This window comes from Misgurnus anguillicaudatus, chromosome 11 (assembly GCF_027580225.2).
Source record: "Misgurnus anguillicaudatus chromosome 11, ASM2758022v2, whole genome shotgun sequence".
NCBI lineage: Eukaryota > Metazoa > Chordata > Actinopteri > Cypriniformes > Cobitidae > Misgurnus > Misgurnus anguillicaudatus.
The window spans coordinates 22345695-22365129 of NC_073347.2; the positions used below are offsets into that span (position 1 = coordinate 22345695).

General features: G+C 35.5%; 2 protein-coding genes across 7 annotated transcripts; one reads left to right on the forward strand and one right to left on the reverse strand.

The window, feature by feature from the left end:
* Positions 1 to 360: 360 nt before the first annotated feature.
* On the reverse strand, positions 361 to 14936 carry nt5c2a (5'-nucleotidase, cytosolic IIa). 6 transcript variants are annotated; one of them, XM_073873306.1, is made up of 19 exons: positions 14823 to 14936; positions 13867 to 13984; positions 13187 to 13225; positions 12325 to 12402; positions 9061 to 9174; positions 8883 to 8978; positions 8559 to 8650; positions 8399 to 8456; positions 5689 to 5782; positions 5532 to 5585; positions 5332 to 5415; positions 5190 to 5231; positions 4695 to 4802; positions 4538 to 4604; positions 4279 to 4449; positions 3246 to 3297; positions 2932 to 2992; positions 2675 to 2854; positions 361 to 2496 (listed from the first exon to the last, which is right to left on the reverse strand). In XM_073873306.1, the coding sequence occupies exons 2-19, from the start codon at positions 13965 to 13967 to the stop codon at positions 2245 to 2247; spliced, it is 1743 nt and encodes a 580-aa protein (XP_073729407.1). In that variant the 5' UTR covers positions 13968 to 13984; positions 14823 to 14936; the 3' UTR covers positions 361 to 2244. The 6 variants fall into 6 exon arrangements, with proteins under 6 accessions (XP_073729407.1, XP_073729405.1, XP_073729408.1 ...); XM_073873304.1 differs by lacking the exon at positions 14823 to 14936 and adding an exon at positions 14765 to 14787; XM_073873307.1 differs by lacking the exon at positions 14823 to 14936 and adding an exon at positions 14650 to 14781.
* A 1440-nt stretch (positions 14937 to 16376) lies between these two features.
* inaa (internexin neuronal intermediate filament protein, alpha a) lies at positions 16377 to 18953 on the forward strand. The gene is made up of 3 exons (XM_055169844.2): positions 16377 to 17444; positions 17944 to 18068; positions 18173 to 18953. The coding sequence occupies exons 1-3, from the start codon at positions 16383 to 16385 to the stop codon at positions 18414 to 18416; spliced, it is 1431 nt and encodes a 476-aa protein (XP_055025819.2). The 5' UTR covers positions 16377 to 16382; the 3' UTR covers positions 18417 to 18953.
* The last annotated feature ends 482 nt before the right edge of the window (positions 18954 to 19435 follow it).

Genomic DNA, 19435 nt, shown 5'->3' on the forward strand with positions numbered 1-19435 from the left:
CCCTAGACTAATACTACATGTTTATATCAGACCATACCAAGCTGGCCAAGTATTTAATTCTGCCTAACTGATGAATCTAATACTAGTTAAGAATTTTCCATAAGTATGAGCAAAATTAAAGGGATAGTGCACACAAAAATGAAAATTCTGTCATCGTTTATCAGAATGTTTGTAACAAATCCTATCAGAGGCCCCATTGACTTCCATAGTAGGAGAAAATAATACTATGGAAGTCAATGGGGCCTCTGCTTAGTTACAAATATTCCTCAAAATATCTTCCTTTGTATACCACAGGTTTGTAAAAGGGAGAGTAAATGATGACAGCTTAAGCTAAATAACCACCAGGGGGAGCTGCAAAACTGTGGGATTTGCCCTTTATTCTCATTTAAAACACTGTTTTTACATTTCAAATGTGAAACATCACTAAAAACCAACGTTGTGTGTTGCAAACCATACAGATCTAACACTTTATAAATGAAAAACCTTTTAAACACCTTAAATGAAAATATTTAAAGTGACATAAGACGGCAGTCTTATTTTTACATTAAAACTACAATACGATCTAAATGTCACATACTAAAAGGTTTACTCTTTTCAGTAAAGCACAACACCAAAACACAAAAACATGATGAAAATGCAGTAAAAAATAAAAACGGATTCACATCCCTCGATGGGCACTGCTGTTTTCAACAAACAAAATCAAACAAATCCAATATGTCAAACAAAATTATCAACAAATTAGACATAAAGCAAATACACCCACATATACAGTAGGGTCTTTTTTTGGGGGGGTTAAATAAAGTAATTTTAAAACCTCAACTATATTATAATCACACAATACAGCCTTTAATAATTTATCAAAATTATAGACTCTAAAACAGTCTTTGTTTATGGATAAATCCCTTCTCTCTATATTTCTTTATAGATTATATTTGCAATTATAATTAACTTAAGTAAACCATAAATCTAGTTGTTTATCCTTCAAAATACTGTTCAATAACATGTTAAAGGTTTCTATTCACATGGTACTGAAATTCCAAAGCAACATAGTAAGCAAGTAAGCAGTAAACTAATACTATAAAATAAATCCCTTACTCGACTTAAAAAAACAACAACAACAAAAGACAAAACCGCTGCTGGTGCTAATAAGAGTACTGTATCATTTAAAAAGCAAATTTAATCCTTTACGCAACAAAACCTTGAAACAAAAGCAAACATGGGTCCAGATCCACGAGACAGTATGTACCTGTAGGTTCTACTTGAACAATGGCAAAGAAGTGTGTTATGACCGAGTGTGATTTAGGGACAAGACTCCTTTTGGTCCACTGTCACCCACAAAGCTTTGTGTCCATGGTCAAATGCATCTTATTATACAATATCCTAATCCATAAATCTCTGTCAAAACCCAAATGCTATGCCATGTTCATGCTAACATCAAACAAAATTACTTTGAAAATATCTTGTTGAACTAACTGGATATAAAAATAGTAATAATCTATGATCTAGATTCAAGGTATACAACACAGTGACCATGGCGAGTGCATAAGTCATATTTCAGTGTTGGCTTTTCTTCCAAGGATTTAGCAAGCGATATAAACATGAGGTTGAATCTTTTCCACCAGAAGTAATCCTGTAACATTTCTTAACCAATGCATAACGTTTCATTATTTCAACGTATGGACGGATCACTGAATAACATGAGAACTATTTGCATACTAACAGATAGTACTCCGTTACAGTGTTTTAACAGGCAGTCAGACAAAAAATGGATTTGAGCTCCCATTGTAGGTGTGAAATGACTAAGGTAATATTTCCCAGCATGCTACACGGCTCATCTCCAAAAGTTTAAATGCAATCTACATAATCCATGAAGCCACTATATAAGTGTAAGCATGCTATTTCGCAAGCTTTAATAGACCAGCGACAGACTTTGTAACCGTTTTATGTTCACACAATATCATGCAATGTCTGTGTATGTTGTAACTATACACAAAGTCTGTAAATTCACACCTGTTAACCAAACCAAAGTATTTTTTTGCATTAAAAAAGCTTGGAAAATAAGAGCTTTGCATATACCTTATTTAAAAACAAGATGCCCAGTTTAGCTTCATACTCCACCTATAAATGTAGTACTTGGTACAGTAATAATTAGAATATACAGTGCAGGAAATAAACATACTCTCTTATATCTGAATGTGAATGCTATGATCATACTTATTGATACAGAACCCGAATAATGCCAGCTTATTCTTCTTCTTCTTCCTCCTCCTCCTCTTCTTCTTCTTCATCCTCATCATCTTCGTCATGGCAGTGGGTGATCTCCTCTGGGGTCTGAGGGAAGAGGTGTGGTGGATTGATCTCGCTTACTGAGCGGGTCAGCTGGTGTCTCTTACACTCGCGGTCTTTGAAGTCAATTGAGTGGCGGTTGCGTGTCGCCATTGGCGACTCCGTGTCAATAATGTCCACATGAGTGTGCTCCACAGTGGACTCATGAGGCATCTAAACATAAACCACAAGACACAATGCAGTAGCTCGAGTTTATTACATGAAATTGGATCGGCTGAAAGGTTTAATAATACTGTTGCTTAGAGGCATTTATATCATGGTATATAAATACACACTACGGTGAAACAGTAGTTTCATGCTTAATACAACTGTAGTGTTTTGTTGACCTCATCTGGACGTGGGCGGCTCTAAACAGGTAGCTGAAGGGATAATGGAGGAGATTGATGAAGGATGCAGCGTACAGGTCAGCATAACGCATTACTTGAGACGCAAAGAGAGTCTGACGGGAGCCACTGCGAAACAGGCTTCCCATCATTCCATAGCACATGTCCATGTCATGAGTCACTTTCTGAGAAAACACCACACCACAAATTAATATGAAAGAAACAATGGTACTTGTTCTTTTCTTTGTTTCAAGAAACGTACTTTAATTTTCTTCTGAAGAGAACTGATATCAGGCCTTTCATTGCTGCTGCTGTCCAAATCTCTGTGGAAAAAAATATTTATTTGTTTGCGAGTTAACATAATCCTCAATAAATCAAAGCTTATGAGATTTGAAGGTGGCGAAAGAAAGTATAAATAACTGCGGAGAGGAGAGAGGAAAAAGATGTTTAAAAATAGTAGAGAATGCACGCTGCATTATCTGCATGGCAAACGGCTGCAGCTAGCTATGCGTCCTTCTTTGTGAATGTAAGCGCATGCCTATGGGTGCTTATACGTGCGTGATACGTGATACCTACTTGTAGAGCTCTGCCAGAAATATATCCAAACTCTGCAGCTCTTCAAACAAGGCTATAAAATAAAGAACATGGTGAACTACAGTCCTTATCTAATTTCATTCCATAGATGGGATTTAAAGGATTAGTCAACTTTCTTAAAAAAAATCCAGATAATTTACTCACAACCATGTCATCCAAAATGTTGATTTCTTTCTTTGTTCAGTCGAGAAGAAATTATGTTTTTTTGAGAAAAGCATTCCAGGATTTTTCTCATTTTAATGGACTTCAATGGACCCCAACACTTAACAGTTTCACTGCAGTTTAAAATTGCAGTTTCAACAGAGTTTCAAAGGACTCTAAACAATCTCAAACGAGGCATAAGGGTCTTATCTAGCGAAACGATTGTCATTTTTGACAAGAAAAATAACAAAATATGCACTTTTAAACCACAACTTCTCGTCTATCTCCGGTCCTGTGACGCGCCAGCGTGACCTCACGCAATACGTCATCACGTCAAAAGGGCACGGAGGACGTATGCAAAATTACTACTAAAATGATACTAATTAATGTATTTGTGTCAGTTTATTGTTTAAAATGGTCTGCAAATGTACGTTTCATATATGTAACACGTGACCTTTCCACGGCATTACGCAATTACGTGAGGTCGCACTGGCGCATCACAGGACCGAAGATAGACGAGAAGTTGTGGATTAAAAGTGCATATTTTTCTTGTCAAAAATGACAATCGTTTCGCTAGATAAGACCCTTATGCCTCATTTGAGATCGTTTAGAGTCCTTTGAAACTGCAATTTTAAAGTTCATTAAAACTGTTAAGTTTTGGGGTCCATTAAAGTCCATTAGAATGAGAAAAATTCTGGAATGTTTTCCTCAAAAAACATAATTTCTTCTCGACTGAACAAAGAAAGACATCAACACCCCGGATGACATGGTGGTGAGTAAATTATCCGGATTTTTTTTTTTTAAAGAAAATTGACTTATCCTTTAATAGTAAGCCTTCCCTTTTAATATTGACCCACAAAATGTTTAGACTCACTGCTTTTGTCAGTCCACACATGCAGTTCCTCAGCCAGCTCAGGAATAACCAGAAATGTTCTCCAGCCCTGACGTTTCTTTGACTTAAGGATGTCTCCAAAAATGTGGTCACCGATGTACAAAATGTCCTTTCCTTTAGCTCCCAATAGGTCACACACTATGTCTGATGAACCTGAGAAGAAAAGGATAAACCGTATCAGGTGCTTTTCACTAAAAACATTTCATTAGTATAAAGAAAAACAGCATGAATATTATCTTACCACCAGAATACACTATGCCATGCTGCAAGGGACCTGTATATGTCCCGATCTTCAGCCTCCCAGTGGTCTACAAATAAGATGCATAATGTGAATCAATAAGTAAACTCAATCTGACTAATAGAAAGCGATTGAAAAAATTTGCATTTTAAGAGCTTACCGTGTCGACCTGTCTCAAGACTGTTCCCTCCCCGAAAAACACTGGCTTTCTTGCATCCACCACAATGAGGTCAAAGTAAGACTGCCAGGGCCTATGAGGAATACCCGCCTGTAATAAAGAAATAATAGATTCGGTCTATCACTGTCATACGCTGTAAAACTGCAATGCAATTAGTTCACATATGGCCCCTGACAAATCCTGTCATTCTGTTCATAAAAATTTACTCAATATTTGTTGAAAGCACACTTTATAATGAAAAAATGTCCAACTATGTACCCAATGGGTATATAGACACACCATAACTGGTGAACTAACCTTCAGGGAGTACACACAGCGGTATCCTGGTTTAAGGTTTTCCACACTTGTAAGAGAAATATGTCGAATGTATACTGACCCCTTTCACTGGACATTTTTATAGGGGGTCTGAGTCAAAATAGAAGCACAATGGTACATGCAAGTGTACCCTAAAAATTAAAATATACTGAATTGACTTACTTTTGGACCATGTGGAAAATCAAACAAGTATGTCATTATTTTCTGGAAAAGAAAAGACGGGGAATTGATATTAAAGAAGGTGTACCAAAAACAAAATCTGATTTGAATTAAAAGGACTGCTGTCACATCTAGAATAACTTACATCTGTGTATTTATAATCACTGTTGGTAGCAAGGAACACTTTGGAAACTTCATTCATTCGACTTAGAAGCAAAGGCAACTTGGCCTAGATGAACAAAGCACCAACGATAGACAAACAAAACAATTATTATTTAAATAACTTCTTATTGAAAAAGAATGAATTTTGAATATATGCAGAAGGTGATCATCTGGTTGACTTACATCCTTCACCACATATTTCTCCAGGTTTTCAACAGTTTTCTCTTTTAGTGACCCCTAAAATATCACAGAATAGCAGATCTCCATAGCATTACATTTATATTGAGACCATAATGATAATTTTTTTTTATAGAAATGGCACCTAAAAGTAGTATTTAACCTTAAAATGGACCCAGTCCACAGCATCCCTGACATCTTGAAACATGCTCTTGTAGGACATGAAAAGATCTCCATCTTTAAAGCCTGTCTCACAACTGCAAAATACAAATTATGTCAGCATCACACAAACTCATGACTGAATGTGTTTGTGTATTTATGTCAATGAACAAGAATCTTTGGGACAAAACAGATGATTTATCAAAGGCTCTTTAAAATTTGTTATAGGGGCAGTGTCCCAGACAAGGTTTAGATTAATCCAGGTCTAGGACCTTAGGGGGCATGCACACCGAGTGGCCGGCGTATGTTTTCAATTGTTTCCAATGGAAGCACTGTGCTTTTCAAAAATGGCAGCAGCTGGCGGGTTTTGACTGAGCTGATAGCAGCCGTTTTACCGTGCTCAGCGAGAGTTAAAAAATGTTAAACTTTTGGGTGTCACTTCTCACTCGGCTATCCAATCACAGAGGGTCGGGACAAATATCACAACAACCAACCAGCGCATCGTTCAATGACTGCTAAACAAAGAAGAATCATAGCAACCAAAACGCTCGTCTTAAAAAAGCTGGCAAGCGCCTACAGTCGGCATCCGCCTGCCGTTTTCAGCCACGTTTAAACGCTTTGGTGTACATGCCCCCTTAGTTATATTAGGACCTTTATGTATGTTTTACAAATTTACCTTACAAAAGAACAATACTGGTGGGCATCTTGAGACTAGGGTGACCACCCGTCCCGCGTAGTGCGTGTGCGCAAAGCGTTTGAAGCACAATTCATGCGTCCCGCAAATTGAGATCGGTCACGCATAATCAATGCTTGCTCAAAAAAAGCCCCAGGCAGCCAAATGAACATTACTTGATAGTTCAGGCTCGCTCGCCACTCGGACGTTACTGTTGCCCCTCAGTTGAACTACTGACTAGGTTGTTGTCAACTTTTTCTTTGTTGTCATGACAGCACAGTGAGCACGCAGCCACGCACGTGCATAACTTTTATATGTGCGCTTTCCAATTTGAAAAACTCTGCAAGGCCATCATCAATTAGATCTATGTGGGTACAAGAAAGACTGGGAAAATAAATATTTGTGGCTGAAAGTCCATAAGATGTACCCAGAACACTGAACAGTTTTTTCCTGCGCCTGACTTTACTAACATGCAAGTTCACCATCCTTCCTACCCCTTCTCGTTCTGTGAACCTCTGGAGTTGTTCCAGTGTTGTTGAGCAACTACAATTCGTGTTAATCCTATAATTTTATATTATAATTTATTTAAAGTGAATAAATTATAATGAAAAATAAATTAAATAGCTAAAGTAAATCGTAAGTGGAAGTGCATCTGTCAATTCATTGAATGTTCAAAATATTATGAATCTTTATTTAGAGAAAAATACACATTGGTTGGCCTATTCATGGGCATACATCATGTTTAGGGGAATAGGGCATTATTAATATGCCATGTACACTGCAAAAAATGATTTCAAGAAAAAAATTCGTAGTAGGTTATTTTTATCTTGTTTTTCAGCAAAAATATCCAAACATTCTTAAATTAAGATGCTTTTTCTTGATGAGAAAAACGACCCAAAAATATCAAAATTAAGTGATTGTGTGCATAAAACAAGCAAAAAAACTGCCAAATAATTTTTCTTGAATTTGCTGTTTAAGAAAAATTTTCAAGTTTTTTTGCTTATCCCATTGGCAGATTTTTTTCTTGTTTTATGCACAAAATAATTTATATTAAATTTTACATTTGATATTTTTGGTCGAAAAACTTATATTCTTGGGTCATTTTGCTCATCAAGAAAAAGCATCCTAATTAAAGAATTTTTAGATATTTTTACCGAAATCAAGACAAAAATACAATGAATTTTTTTTCTTGAAAATCATTTTTTGCAGTGTAAGGTGGTATGCATAGATATGTACACATCTATGGGTGGTATGTGCAAAAAATGGGTAAACCACTATAAATAAGTCTGCCCAGGGAGGCCAGGGAGTGTCCCACATTGTCCCTCAGAAACATACCCCTTGTCCCCCCTTGGGCTTATTAGCAGGTGGTCACCCTACTTGAGACAAAACAGTGGCTTAATTGATATTATGTTAAGATATGTCAATGCATGCCGTTTTTAAATTAAGGCAGCACAAACATGCATTTTAATCTGGGACTAGGATACGCCCTGTTTAGGAAAACGCCTTATGAAATTTAAAATGTAATAAAAGAGAGAACACACCCCATCAGTGGAAAAAAAACGTATTAATTAAAACAGTAGAAAAAAGCTGGCAAGCGCCTACAGTCGGCATCCGCCTGCCGTTTTCAGCCACGTTTAAACGCTTTGGTGTACACGCCCCCTTAGTTATATTAGGACATTTATGTATTTTTTTATATACATACCTTACACCAGAACAATACTGGTTGGCATCTTGAGACAAAACAATTGCAATGATATATGTTAAGATATGTCATGCTTTTTTTTAAATTAAGGCAGCACAAACATGCATTTTAATCTGGGACTAGGATAAGCCCTGTTTAGGAACCACCCTAAAATTTTAAATGTAATAAAAGTGAGAACACACCCCAACAGTGGAAAAAACCCTATTAATTAAAACAAAGTTACAACAACCATTTATTATTAAGCCTTTGATTTTTGATGTGAAACTTAAACATACAGTATGTGCAGTATAACTACTATGATTTTGTAGTATTAATCAAATTAAAAGTATAAAAGCAAACCTTGTGTATCTGGCACAACTAGTAAAGAAGTCAACCAGGCAGGCAAAGAGGTATGTCTCTGACAAAATACAAAACAAGACACATGATATAGATGATTCTGGTATTGATTGGTAAATAAATGTTCTGCAATGTGTTTAGTAATAAAGACTGCTTGTATTACCTGGCAGGTTGAAGAGTGTGTTGAGGATGTAGAACCGATCTGTATCTCCACGCTGGATGAATTTGTTTGGGTAGAGCTCTCTTATCTCTGGACTATAAATAAAATAAATATAAAAAATTATTTTGTTCCTTTTCACAGTAATTTATGAAACAACTCAATTAGTCTCAACAAAATGGGTAAATAGAAAGCTGTTATGATATATTTATTGCCAAAGGAATAAAGATTAAGCTGTTTAGTTTTAGCAGAGACACAAAAACATATGTCAAGTCTTTACTAAAGCTCACTTATCAAAGCAGCAACCGTTCTTGAATAAAAAGACCTTACCCACGCAGGAAGTTGAAACCATGAGCGCACACAAGGATGTTTCCGTATGCATCTACTTTCAGCAGATTGCCATACATTGTATCAAACACCAAGCCTCTGCAAGGTGAACAGAATTTGTGTGAACAAAAGAAGAGTGAAACTGGCACTATAAATAATGAAAAATAAATTTCGAAATCACCTTGTTGGAAAGGCAGGATCATAAACAAAGTTTAGCAGCTCTTGTGGATAACCAATAGAAACCAGTCTTTCCACTGTCAGATCAAAGCCAAGTGATTCATATTCTGGAGACTTGTACACTATTAAGAGAACACAAAAACAAGTTGATCAGAATGTGCTTGGACAATGTGTACATTTGGTTTAAATATAGCAATGATATTAAAAGAAATTAAATGTAATTGTACTAATGAGCTAGCATTAGTAGGAAACCAATAAAAAGAAACTTCTCTTGCTTCTAAGAATTGCAAGGTGAATTCCAATTAGGGTTGTCACAATGATTAATTAACGTCTCATCTCGATTGTTTGACCTCATTGCGATGATTTCAGATCACCGCAATGATTGCACATCTCTCTAAAAAACACAAGGGGGAGCTGCAGCGCATGTATAAACGACACAGTATCTGACTATGTCAAACCAATAAAACAGACAATTACTCCTCATAACCGTCAAAGCCCTAAAACAGACAATTAATCATCATAATCGTCACAATTTATGAGACAATTAACCGCCAACCAAATTTCATAATCGCGACAGCCATAATTCCACCTATTATTTTTATGCCACAGGGATGTTTAATGCTTTATTCTGTATGGTTGAGAAATGCATTTTCATAATGCATTCAGAAGTATTTCAATGAAAACACCTAACTGCTAAAATTATATAATTACATGTAGGATAATTGCATAATTAAATTAGTTAACATAGTATTGTACTTAATTTGCTTCTGTTTTAACATTTAATGATTATCTAAAAACATGTATTGCAGTGATGATAAAAAAGAACTGAAATCAGATTTTATTTAGTTGGATATGTTAACGTCGCCGACAGCTGCATAAAGTTTGCTTTCTCTCGGTATTAACTTAAAACATGGATAAAAGTAACCAACTGGAAATAAACAAATGTAAATTAATAGTAATAATAAAAAAATCAGCCTTGACGACAACCTTATGTTCCTGCTGTTTTTTCTAATGCAACGGACGCACTCGAAAAAATTATCGACATGGTTTTTTTTAACTATCGGTAACGATTAATCTGTAAAACCGATTAATCGGTCTACCTCTAATGTTATTACCACTTTCTTTAATGAACTATGGATGAAATCCCTGCCTTAGTTGATTATGCCCGTCAAAGAATAAAATTTTTCAATCAAATATAATGCTGCACAATATATTATTTCAGCAATAACATTGCAATATGTGCATGCGCAGTAGTCACTTTGCATGAATACACAATGTAGTAAGGTAAATATAAATCAGTCCACTGCATTTTTTCCACAAGGAACTCTGTCTGATGTGACCTAATTTACTCTCATTCATGGGTTCTAATAATAAACATAGATTTATTTACTATTATTTTTATTTTAACACAGTTGTTGACATGCAGGCTTTAATGATGAAATCATAGCACTATTTTTTCAAGTTGCCATCCCAGAGCTGTACAACAAAACACAAGGTAAATGCAGGTCATCGTTTTCGAATAATTTATTATTTTCAAATAAAGCTATTCAAGTCATCTGCCAAAATATTGCAATGTCAAAAAAAAAAAGTGCAGTCCTACTCAGTAGTAATCAATAATTTGACTGTGTTTTGGTGTCTTTTGTCAAAAATAGAACACACGAGTATGTTAAACCTGGTTAAAGTACTGTCGATTTTATCTAGATGAGATACACCAAAACCTACGGCTGTTAAACTGTTCATGCTGAGGGCTTTGTGGTCGAGGCAATCAAAGGTCAAAACTTCAACTGATACAAAGGACATGGAAAGTTACTCAGATTACAACCCTGCTTCATTATGCTGTTGAGAGGTGTACTATTACACACTTTAGATCAAAGCATCCACAAATACTTTCAGTTAAAAATCTGTAACTCTACGAGCATCATTCACTGTCTATATCAATTCATGTGACAATCCCATTATGCACACTTACAATGTTGTTCTGTTGGCAGAAAGGCTTTTCATTTATATTTAAATGCATGTAGGCTACTACAAATAACAGTACTGGCTCCAAAACTGTGGAACAATCATCCCCTTTAAATCCGAAAGGCCCCGTCTTTCAAGGTTTTTAGGTCTTGGCTGAAAGTGTTTTTAACCCTTGCATTTGAAGTTAGGAAATTAGTGTTTTGCTTTTTTTACTAGCATTTTATTGTGAAAGCTTTTATATTGATGTCCATTATGGTCTAGTCTAATCTAGTCCGTCTCTAGTCTAATCTAGTCTTTCTCTAGTTTAATCTACACTGTAAAAATACCTTGTTGCTCTTAAATTAATTTTAACTTGAATAAATAAGTCATTTAAACTTTTTTGACTAGTTAGAAGTTTCTATAAATTATAAAGTTGTAATAATTTAAACCCATTAAACTACATTATTTTAACTCCTCACTAGTCAAGAAAGTTGAAATGACTTATTAATTCAAGTTGTTTAAACTTAAAAATGTAAGTGCACCAAGGAATTGTTTACAGTCGTCTAGTGTAGCTGAAAATTTATTTCCAGCAGCAACTAGAAGGATTTCAGCTTGAAAGAGAAAACTGAAATGTCAACCCTGTGACCAACCTTCTAAGATCTTAAACTGCTGGATCTGTCAATATAGCAACAGGGTTCACACCCAGCTAAAGATTTATTCTTAGATACTGTCCAGCACGCTGTCACAGGCACTTTTAAGAATAGTCAATCTCAACCTACAGTCAAAATAGGTGTGTATTAAACACATTTTATGGCCCTAAAAGAATAAGCTGCATTTCTCTTCTGACATTCGCAAAGCTTAGCACTTTTAGTACAGGAACATACAGCGCATATTAACATTAGTCTAAGCGGCTCTCATCTGACAAACCATATGAAATTAAAACCTTTTCCTGTAAACTTTAGTACTTGTTTATGGACAGAAGCCAATAAACAGGAAGATGACCAATCAAATAGATGATGTTTAATGTTATGGATGCTAGAAATGTTCTACCATCTTCCATGTTGTTCACTTTAAGAAGTCACATTTCAGACCTTAGCCAACCAAAGACAGGGCTGCTATTTACAGACCTATTACACCACTGTGGGCATGTTGTTACTATATTCCTTTAATAAACTGCTCCTCGATACAAGGTCTGTGTATATTGTTGTTTCACTTCTGTTGTGTTATAACTATTAATAACACAACTCTTGTGTTAAAAACTGCCTTCATGGTGTAAATTTAAAACAACTAGCAATGCAGGAAGAAGTCAAAATGCAGATACTTATCTTACACTGCTAAAGTGTAGTCCATATCAAAGCCAAAGCATTTTATCTTCTCCATTGCCAAACTTCTATTGACAAAAACTCTGTGGACGTAAATAATATAATCAATAAAATCAAACTTAGACCGTATCAGACACTGTCATTCCAGTACAATCTGTGAGCTGTGTTTGTATTAATACAGTTAATGAGTAACGCTGACATAGAAGTGCCTGTAAAAGCATTAACTCACATCTCTTACATTTTGCTTCAAGAAACTATGCATTTGATAAATAATATCTATTCATAGTTCAGCCAACATCAGCAAAACATGAGATGTGTAGAATATGTCAAGGTAATATTCATTGATTTCAAATTGAATCAAGTTTACAAGACAGAAATTACCTGATGATTGGTAATAAAAAAGCATGCAAACGCTCCTCATAAAAAATATTATGGTCCATCACACTATTATGAATTAGACACATATTTTGTTATGGGCAGCTCTGGCTAAACAAGTTAAAAGCCAACTGAGTACACATTTATTATTGCCTAAAAATGTGCCATGGTCAGTTGTTTACCAACACATTTTCTCTTAATTTCAGTAAACAGTAGTGCATTGTTTATCAGTTGTGCATTTCCAGTAAAGCATTTAACATGAATTTGCATTATTGAATCTAAAACCAATGAGCTGCTACACTATGAGGAAATTACGTGTTAAATAGCATGATGACAGGACTCAAAGGGAAAAGAAATGAAGAAGTCATCTTACAGTTTGCTTCAACTTGAATTTTTAGTGCAGTTCATGATTACATGGGAGGAAAAACATCAACTACAAAACAAATGATCAGCAAGTCAGCAATGCATGTCAACAACAAAACATTGGCATACCTCATAGAAGGATGACAACGGGCCAGATCCTGTGGTAAGCTTTATAATAAAGGAATACATGGACTATATATTATACCAGCACATACAGACTAGCGTATGCTACTGCATAAACAACTGCACTGGTCCGCTTATAAATGACTACCCGGGTCCTCATTTAAAAAAAAATATTATTTCCCTTTGTGGCTCCCACAAAGTTTACTAAGTCAAATATTCTACATGAAAGTATTGGTCTCATAAAAAAGTAATGCTGACTGGCCAGATTTACCTGTCAAACTGCATAAAAAAAATAAAGCCGATCTGGTTAAGAAACACAGGCAGTGTTAAATCCAATATGTCAGCACAGTCGGAAAACACTTCATTCTTTTAACATGGCACCAAGCTGGCTTACATTATATGCAGTGCTACAGAATTTCAGGGAGGTGAGCGAGTTTGACGAACAAATGTGCGTTAACACAGATGCATTCATCAACACACACACACACACACAAAAAGAAAACAAGAATGCTTTGCAAAATTTGTATTAAAGTATGACAAAAGAGACATGGCCTCATGTAGGGATTCAAACTTAGTAATGAATATTCAAAGGCTTGTTTTTAATTTACAGAGACCGGGTAAGCTAAGCAGAATTTGATTTAAAAGAAATGCACAAAGCAGTAAATATTGATAAAATGTATTATTACCTGTGATGTACATCTCTTCTGTACTTTTTCATCGATAAACCATCCATGTTGGCTGGAAGGTCTGCATAATCCTGGAGTCGGTCACTCCAAGACGTCGTCATCTTTAACCGTTTTAAGTCTGAAAATGTACACAAACCCCTCAGTACAACATGCATAATGTGACTATGGGTCTTTTAATGAAACAAATGCATCATTAAAATTAAAGAGAACACCCAGTACTGGTTTAGCAACTTTGAAGTTTCCATCAAATGGTAAATTATTAAATAATAGCTAGTCTAACCCTAGAAATACCATTCAAAATGTAACAATAACAACAACAATAGAGGAGACACACAAACCAATTGTAAAAATATTGGGAACATCATTAACACATATATTTTAAGAAATGTATAATTCTTTAAACAAGCCAGTTAACCAGCTTGTTAGTGTAACTTATTTCCTGTTTGTAAGAAAACAAACAACCATAAAAGACCGACCAAAAAACACCAAACAGCAAGATACCCCGAAACACTATTGTGAAATGTGTTCGCTGACTTAGTGTTTATAAATATATAACAGGCATAGGTGTCGAAGCGATAATAGGCTAGTCTGCCGCACATACCACCTTACTGCAGTCTCGTTCAAATAAAAAACAATATTCAACGTAAAGCTTTAAAAAAAAATGTATCTGACATATTAGACAACTGTGTTGATTCATGAAAATATGAAAGAATAATTGTGAGGAAATCTTTCACCAGGTAGTTCCGTGACTGTACATTTAGCACATCAGCTAACGTTACTCACATTCGTTTAATTTTTAAACAACCGGAAAATAATGCGCTAAATGAGGGAAACTGCTTTACAAATGTTATTATAATGCTGATATACACAATTCTCCTGCGACTATGTAAAAGCACACCGTTATTGAAACACGTTATCCCCCTGTAAGTACACGTATGTTTCAGCTGGCTACTTACCTCGCCTCCGTCAGTGATCAACAACTGCAGCGCTGCGCTATCTGTGTATTGCGCATGCGCGCTCACCCACCGTACGTGCATAAATCACTTATAATTTTAATATTCAAAGTAATAGGTAACGTTTTCTTTTTACACTTCTTTTAGACAAAATAATTACGATTTTGCGCTTCATCGTTGACAACCTGTGGAAATGACGTCATACAAATATACAAGTAGAGTATAAAATTAATCTAAAAGTGAAGGTCATAGAACAGCTACAGATAGACTCTATTAATAGTGACTTTAACTAGATTGAGATTATTGTATTGTTGTTGTAGTCTTGTAATACTTCGGAAGTATAAATGATCAGAATAAAGCAGAAATCATGATCCGTCAAAACTCTAAAAGAAGGATCGCATTAGAAGAGAAATATTGCCATCTACTGGCTGTCAACTGTTGACTATGTTTTTAGATTATTAACCAATTTAATATTCATCGTAATTTGACAATTTGCAATTTAGATTTGTTTATATTAAAAGACGTAAAATGTAAATATGTAAATGTAAACTACGTTATGATTACGTTAAATGAAATTTGATTTAAGCTAATATAGGCATAGGTACAAGTGTACACATTTTAAATAGCAAACATAAATAAATAAATGAATAAATATGTATGACTTGTAAGTATTCATATTTGTTAAAGGTTGTGCAGAAGTTATTTGCAGGCCTACATTTTTAGCAAAAAAACAAAGAAAAAAAAACAATGTGTGTCAATATCACGTATAAATATATAAACCCTGTTTTTAGGAATTTTAATAAATACACCGATTATGAATGTGTGTGTGTGTGTGTGTGTGTGTGTATAATAAGCTAATATAGGCAGGTACAGATGTACACATTTTAAATGGCAAACTTAAATAAATACATATGTATGGCTTATAAGTATTGTGCAGAAGTTATTTGCAGGCCTACATTTTTAGGGAAAAAAAAAATAAAACAATAACACAAATTTTGTGTGTGTGTGTGTGTGTGTGTGTGTGTGTGTGTGTAATATCATATGTATATGAATATGTATATTTCATGTATGAAATTATTTACTAAATATACATTTAAAAATATACAGGTAGTAATTAAAAACATAGAAAGTGATGAGATTTCAAGTAAAGAGATTTTAGGTGAAATTATAAAATGGCTTGAAGTGTGAAGTGTGTTTTGCTTATTATGGAGAGACTGAATAAACACGGATTACATTGTAAAGAAAGCATAAAGAATTTAAACAAGAGGTTAGATCATAAGTTAAAAATAGACCTGTATTTAACTGTTTCAGCACTGGGCAAATCCGGACAGTTCCATCTACACATAGCCGTTTCAAAAAATTCTGAAAATCTTTGTGTGAAATGTACTGTAAATCGATCCGAAAACAAATAAACTAAACAAACAAGCGCTTTAAAGTTACAAATAATACTTTAATTTTGATTGCCACCACAAGAGGGAACATAACACGCTGTTAAATGGAAGCGTCCGCCGGGTATATAACGAGAATCACACCCATTTTTAGACTCCTTCAGTTGTTACCAAGATGAGTTACGGGTCCGATCTGTACATGTCCTCATCCTATAGACGGATTTTTGGGGAAACCCCTCGTTTTACGGCTTCCCCATCTAGACTGAGCAATGCCTCTCCACGGGGTTCTGCGTCTTCCAGTGGTTTTAGATCTCACTCTGTTTCCCGCAGCAGCACAACTCCCGCCGCGTATTACAAGAGATCGGGCCGGTCATCTTCCTTTTCCCCGATCCCTTTCGACAACGTGGATTTCTCGCAAGCGTCTGTCATAAACAACGAGTTTAAAATCATTCGAACTAATGAAAAGGAACAACTGCAGGGTCTCAATGACCGTTTTGCTATGTTTATTGAGAAAGTGCGCAATCTGGAGCAGCACAATAAAGTCCTGGAGACAGAACTTATCACCCTCCGCCAAAAGCAGACCGAGCCGTCTAGACTGTCTGAACTCTATCAACAAGAGATCCGAGATCTTCGCGCCCAGCTCGATGAAATGAACAATGAGAAGTCTCATATACTCATTGAACGAGACAACATAGAGGAAGACATGCAAAAACTCCGAGGCAAGTTGGAGGACGAGATTCGAGCACGAGAAGAAGCTGAACAGGCTCTCAGAGCATACAAAAAGGATGTAGATGATGCCACCATGGTACGAGTGGATCTGGAAAGAAAACTCGAGTCCCTTCTGGACGAGATCAATTTTTTGAGGAAAGTGCATGATGAAGAGGTGACAGAGTTAACGAGCATGATCCAAGCAGCCCAGATATCTGTGGAAGTGGAGTTATCCAAGCCCGATCTCACCTCGGCACTGAAAGAGATCCGAGGCCAGTACGAAACCATCGCATATAAGAACCAGCAGTCTGCCGAGGAATGGTACAAATCAAAGTTTGCCAGTCTAAACGAGCAAGCCAGTAAAACCAACGAGACAATGAGAGCCGCGAGGGAGGAGATCAATGATTACAGAAGACAACTGCAATCCAAAACCATCGAGGTTGAAACCTTACGAGGCACAAACGAATCGCTTGAACGACAGATCCGTGAGATGGAGGATGCGCACAATGCCGAGGTCGCAGGATATCAGGTAGGCACATAATTATAATATATTGTTCTTGAGGGGTCCTTAAGGCGTTTGTATTTTATTTTTGGGGGCTTGGGATGTTAATAATTATAATGTACACTTACAAATGTAATTCATGATGTTTTAATAAGTTATATGAGCTCGATGGTTTCTGGGCGGCCTCTGTCCATGGTGCTGAACTAATGCGCGTGATGTGGACGAGGTTAATACGACTTAAGAGTCTTCTGATAAAGAGGATTTTGCAAGGGTGGCTTCTGCAAGGTCATGGTCACCCAGTGAAATAAACACAATTTATATTATATTAACAAAAATATTGATACTTTACTAAACAGTTAGTACCATATAACTTGTGAGGTGGTCATGTAAATATGAAAGTGCAACAAACCAACAAATAAACAGACTTAATGTACAACATTACTTTATAAAGCAACGTCTGTCCATCTTATGATAGACATTGCACAATAGTGTTAAAATAATATTTGTTTTCATTGACCCTAACCAGGAAACAGTTGGACAGCTGGACCTCGAGCTTAGAAATACTAAAAGTGAAATGGCACATCACCTCAGAGAGTATCAGGATCTTCTGAATGTCAAGATGGCGTTAGACATTGAAATTGCAGCATACAGGTACAGTACACAGGCAATTATTCATTGTTACTATTTTAGTTACCCATAAAAAAAGCTTAAGAATGAAAATGTCACAGTAAAATTAACTATCAATGTCCTTTTAGGAAACTACTAGAGGGTGAAGAAACACACTTCAGTTCTGGGGTCACTTTCCCCAGCACACCCAGCATTAGTTATGGGTATCAGAGTCATTCCACTTTTACATCAACTCGCAATCCCAAAAAAGAGGAAGAGGAAGAGGCACAACCCAAATCTAAGGCAGCCATCAAGCGGGATGAAAACATTGAGGAAACTGCTGTTATTAAGAAGGTAGAAAAGAGTGATAATGTTGATGCCAAATCTAAGTAAAGTTAAAATCTGACAAAATGTTTTGTTTAATATGTTTTTCTCTAGTGAGAAACCGATTTTAATCATTGTGTGATGTCTGAATGTTTGACATAGTAAACACTGTCATTAGTAGTTTATGCTAAAAGCACTTTTAAGATATTCTTACTGTGAGATGGTTGTAAACATCATATCTACAGAATGTTGGTATCACACTCCAGAATTACTGCCTCAAATATCTCCTAATTAATGTAGCATTATGGATTTTAGCACTGTAAATTATGTTATAAGACTATTAACCTTAATAATATGGAGAGAGGAGTTAAGAGTTTTTGTAGAAACAATTTAATAAATTTAGATAAATTCACATGTACTGTATTATCATGTATTGTTGGGTAGCACTATTGCATATTTCAAATAGAGGACCAAAACAACTTAATTATAATTAACTTGTACCACATGTATGCCTTAAACACATCAACAGCAGCAATTTAAGTATCATGTTTCTTCGTATTTGTCCATATTTGGCTCTCTTTAACATTAATAAAAATGTATCACAAATCTGTAGTTTGAATGGTTCTTGATTTTACGATATGCCCATCAGGATGAATAATGCTTCACATGCATTTCTTTGACCATTGTTGTTTATTCAAGTCTTTATAAGCAATACCCAAGATGAACATCCAAGTGTACATATATCCAAGTTTAATATATATCATATATCTAAATATATATCTGAAATGAATTTAGTTGTTTTTAATGCTAAAGGTGACCTTCTGTTTGAATGCTAATGGATTCTGTTTCTTTCCACACACACAACAGAGAATTTAAAGGTCTGATTGATTATTCCCTCAACCTCAATATGGCTTTGTGTTAGTCTAAATGACTGCCCCTTACTAAAAAAATATGACAGATGCCCTTTTAAAATCCCCATTATAAATCACCAAAAGAAGCTCCTTATGTCCTAAAATTAAGATAAGATTAAGCCTAAATGGATAAGACGGCAAACGTCAAGGTAATTCAAACTGATACAGTGATCGCGA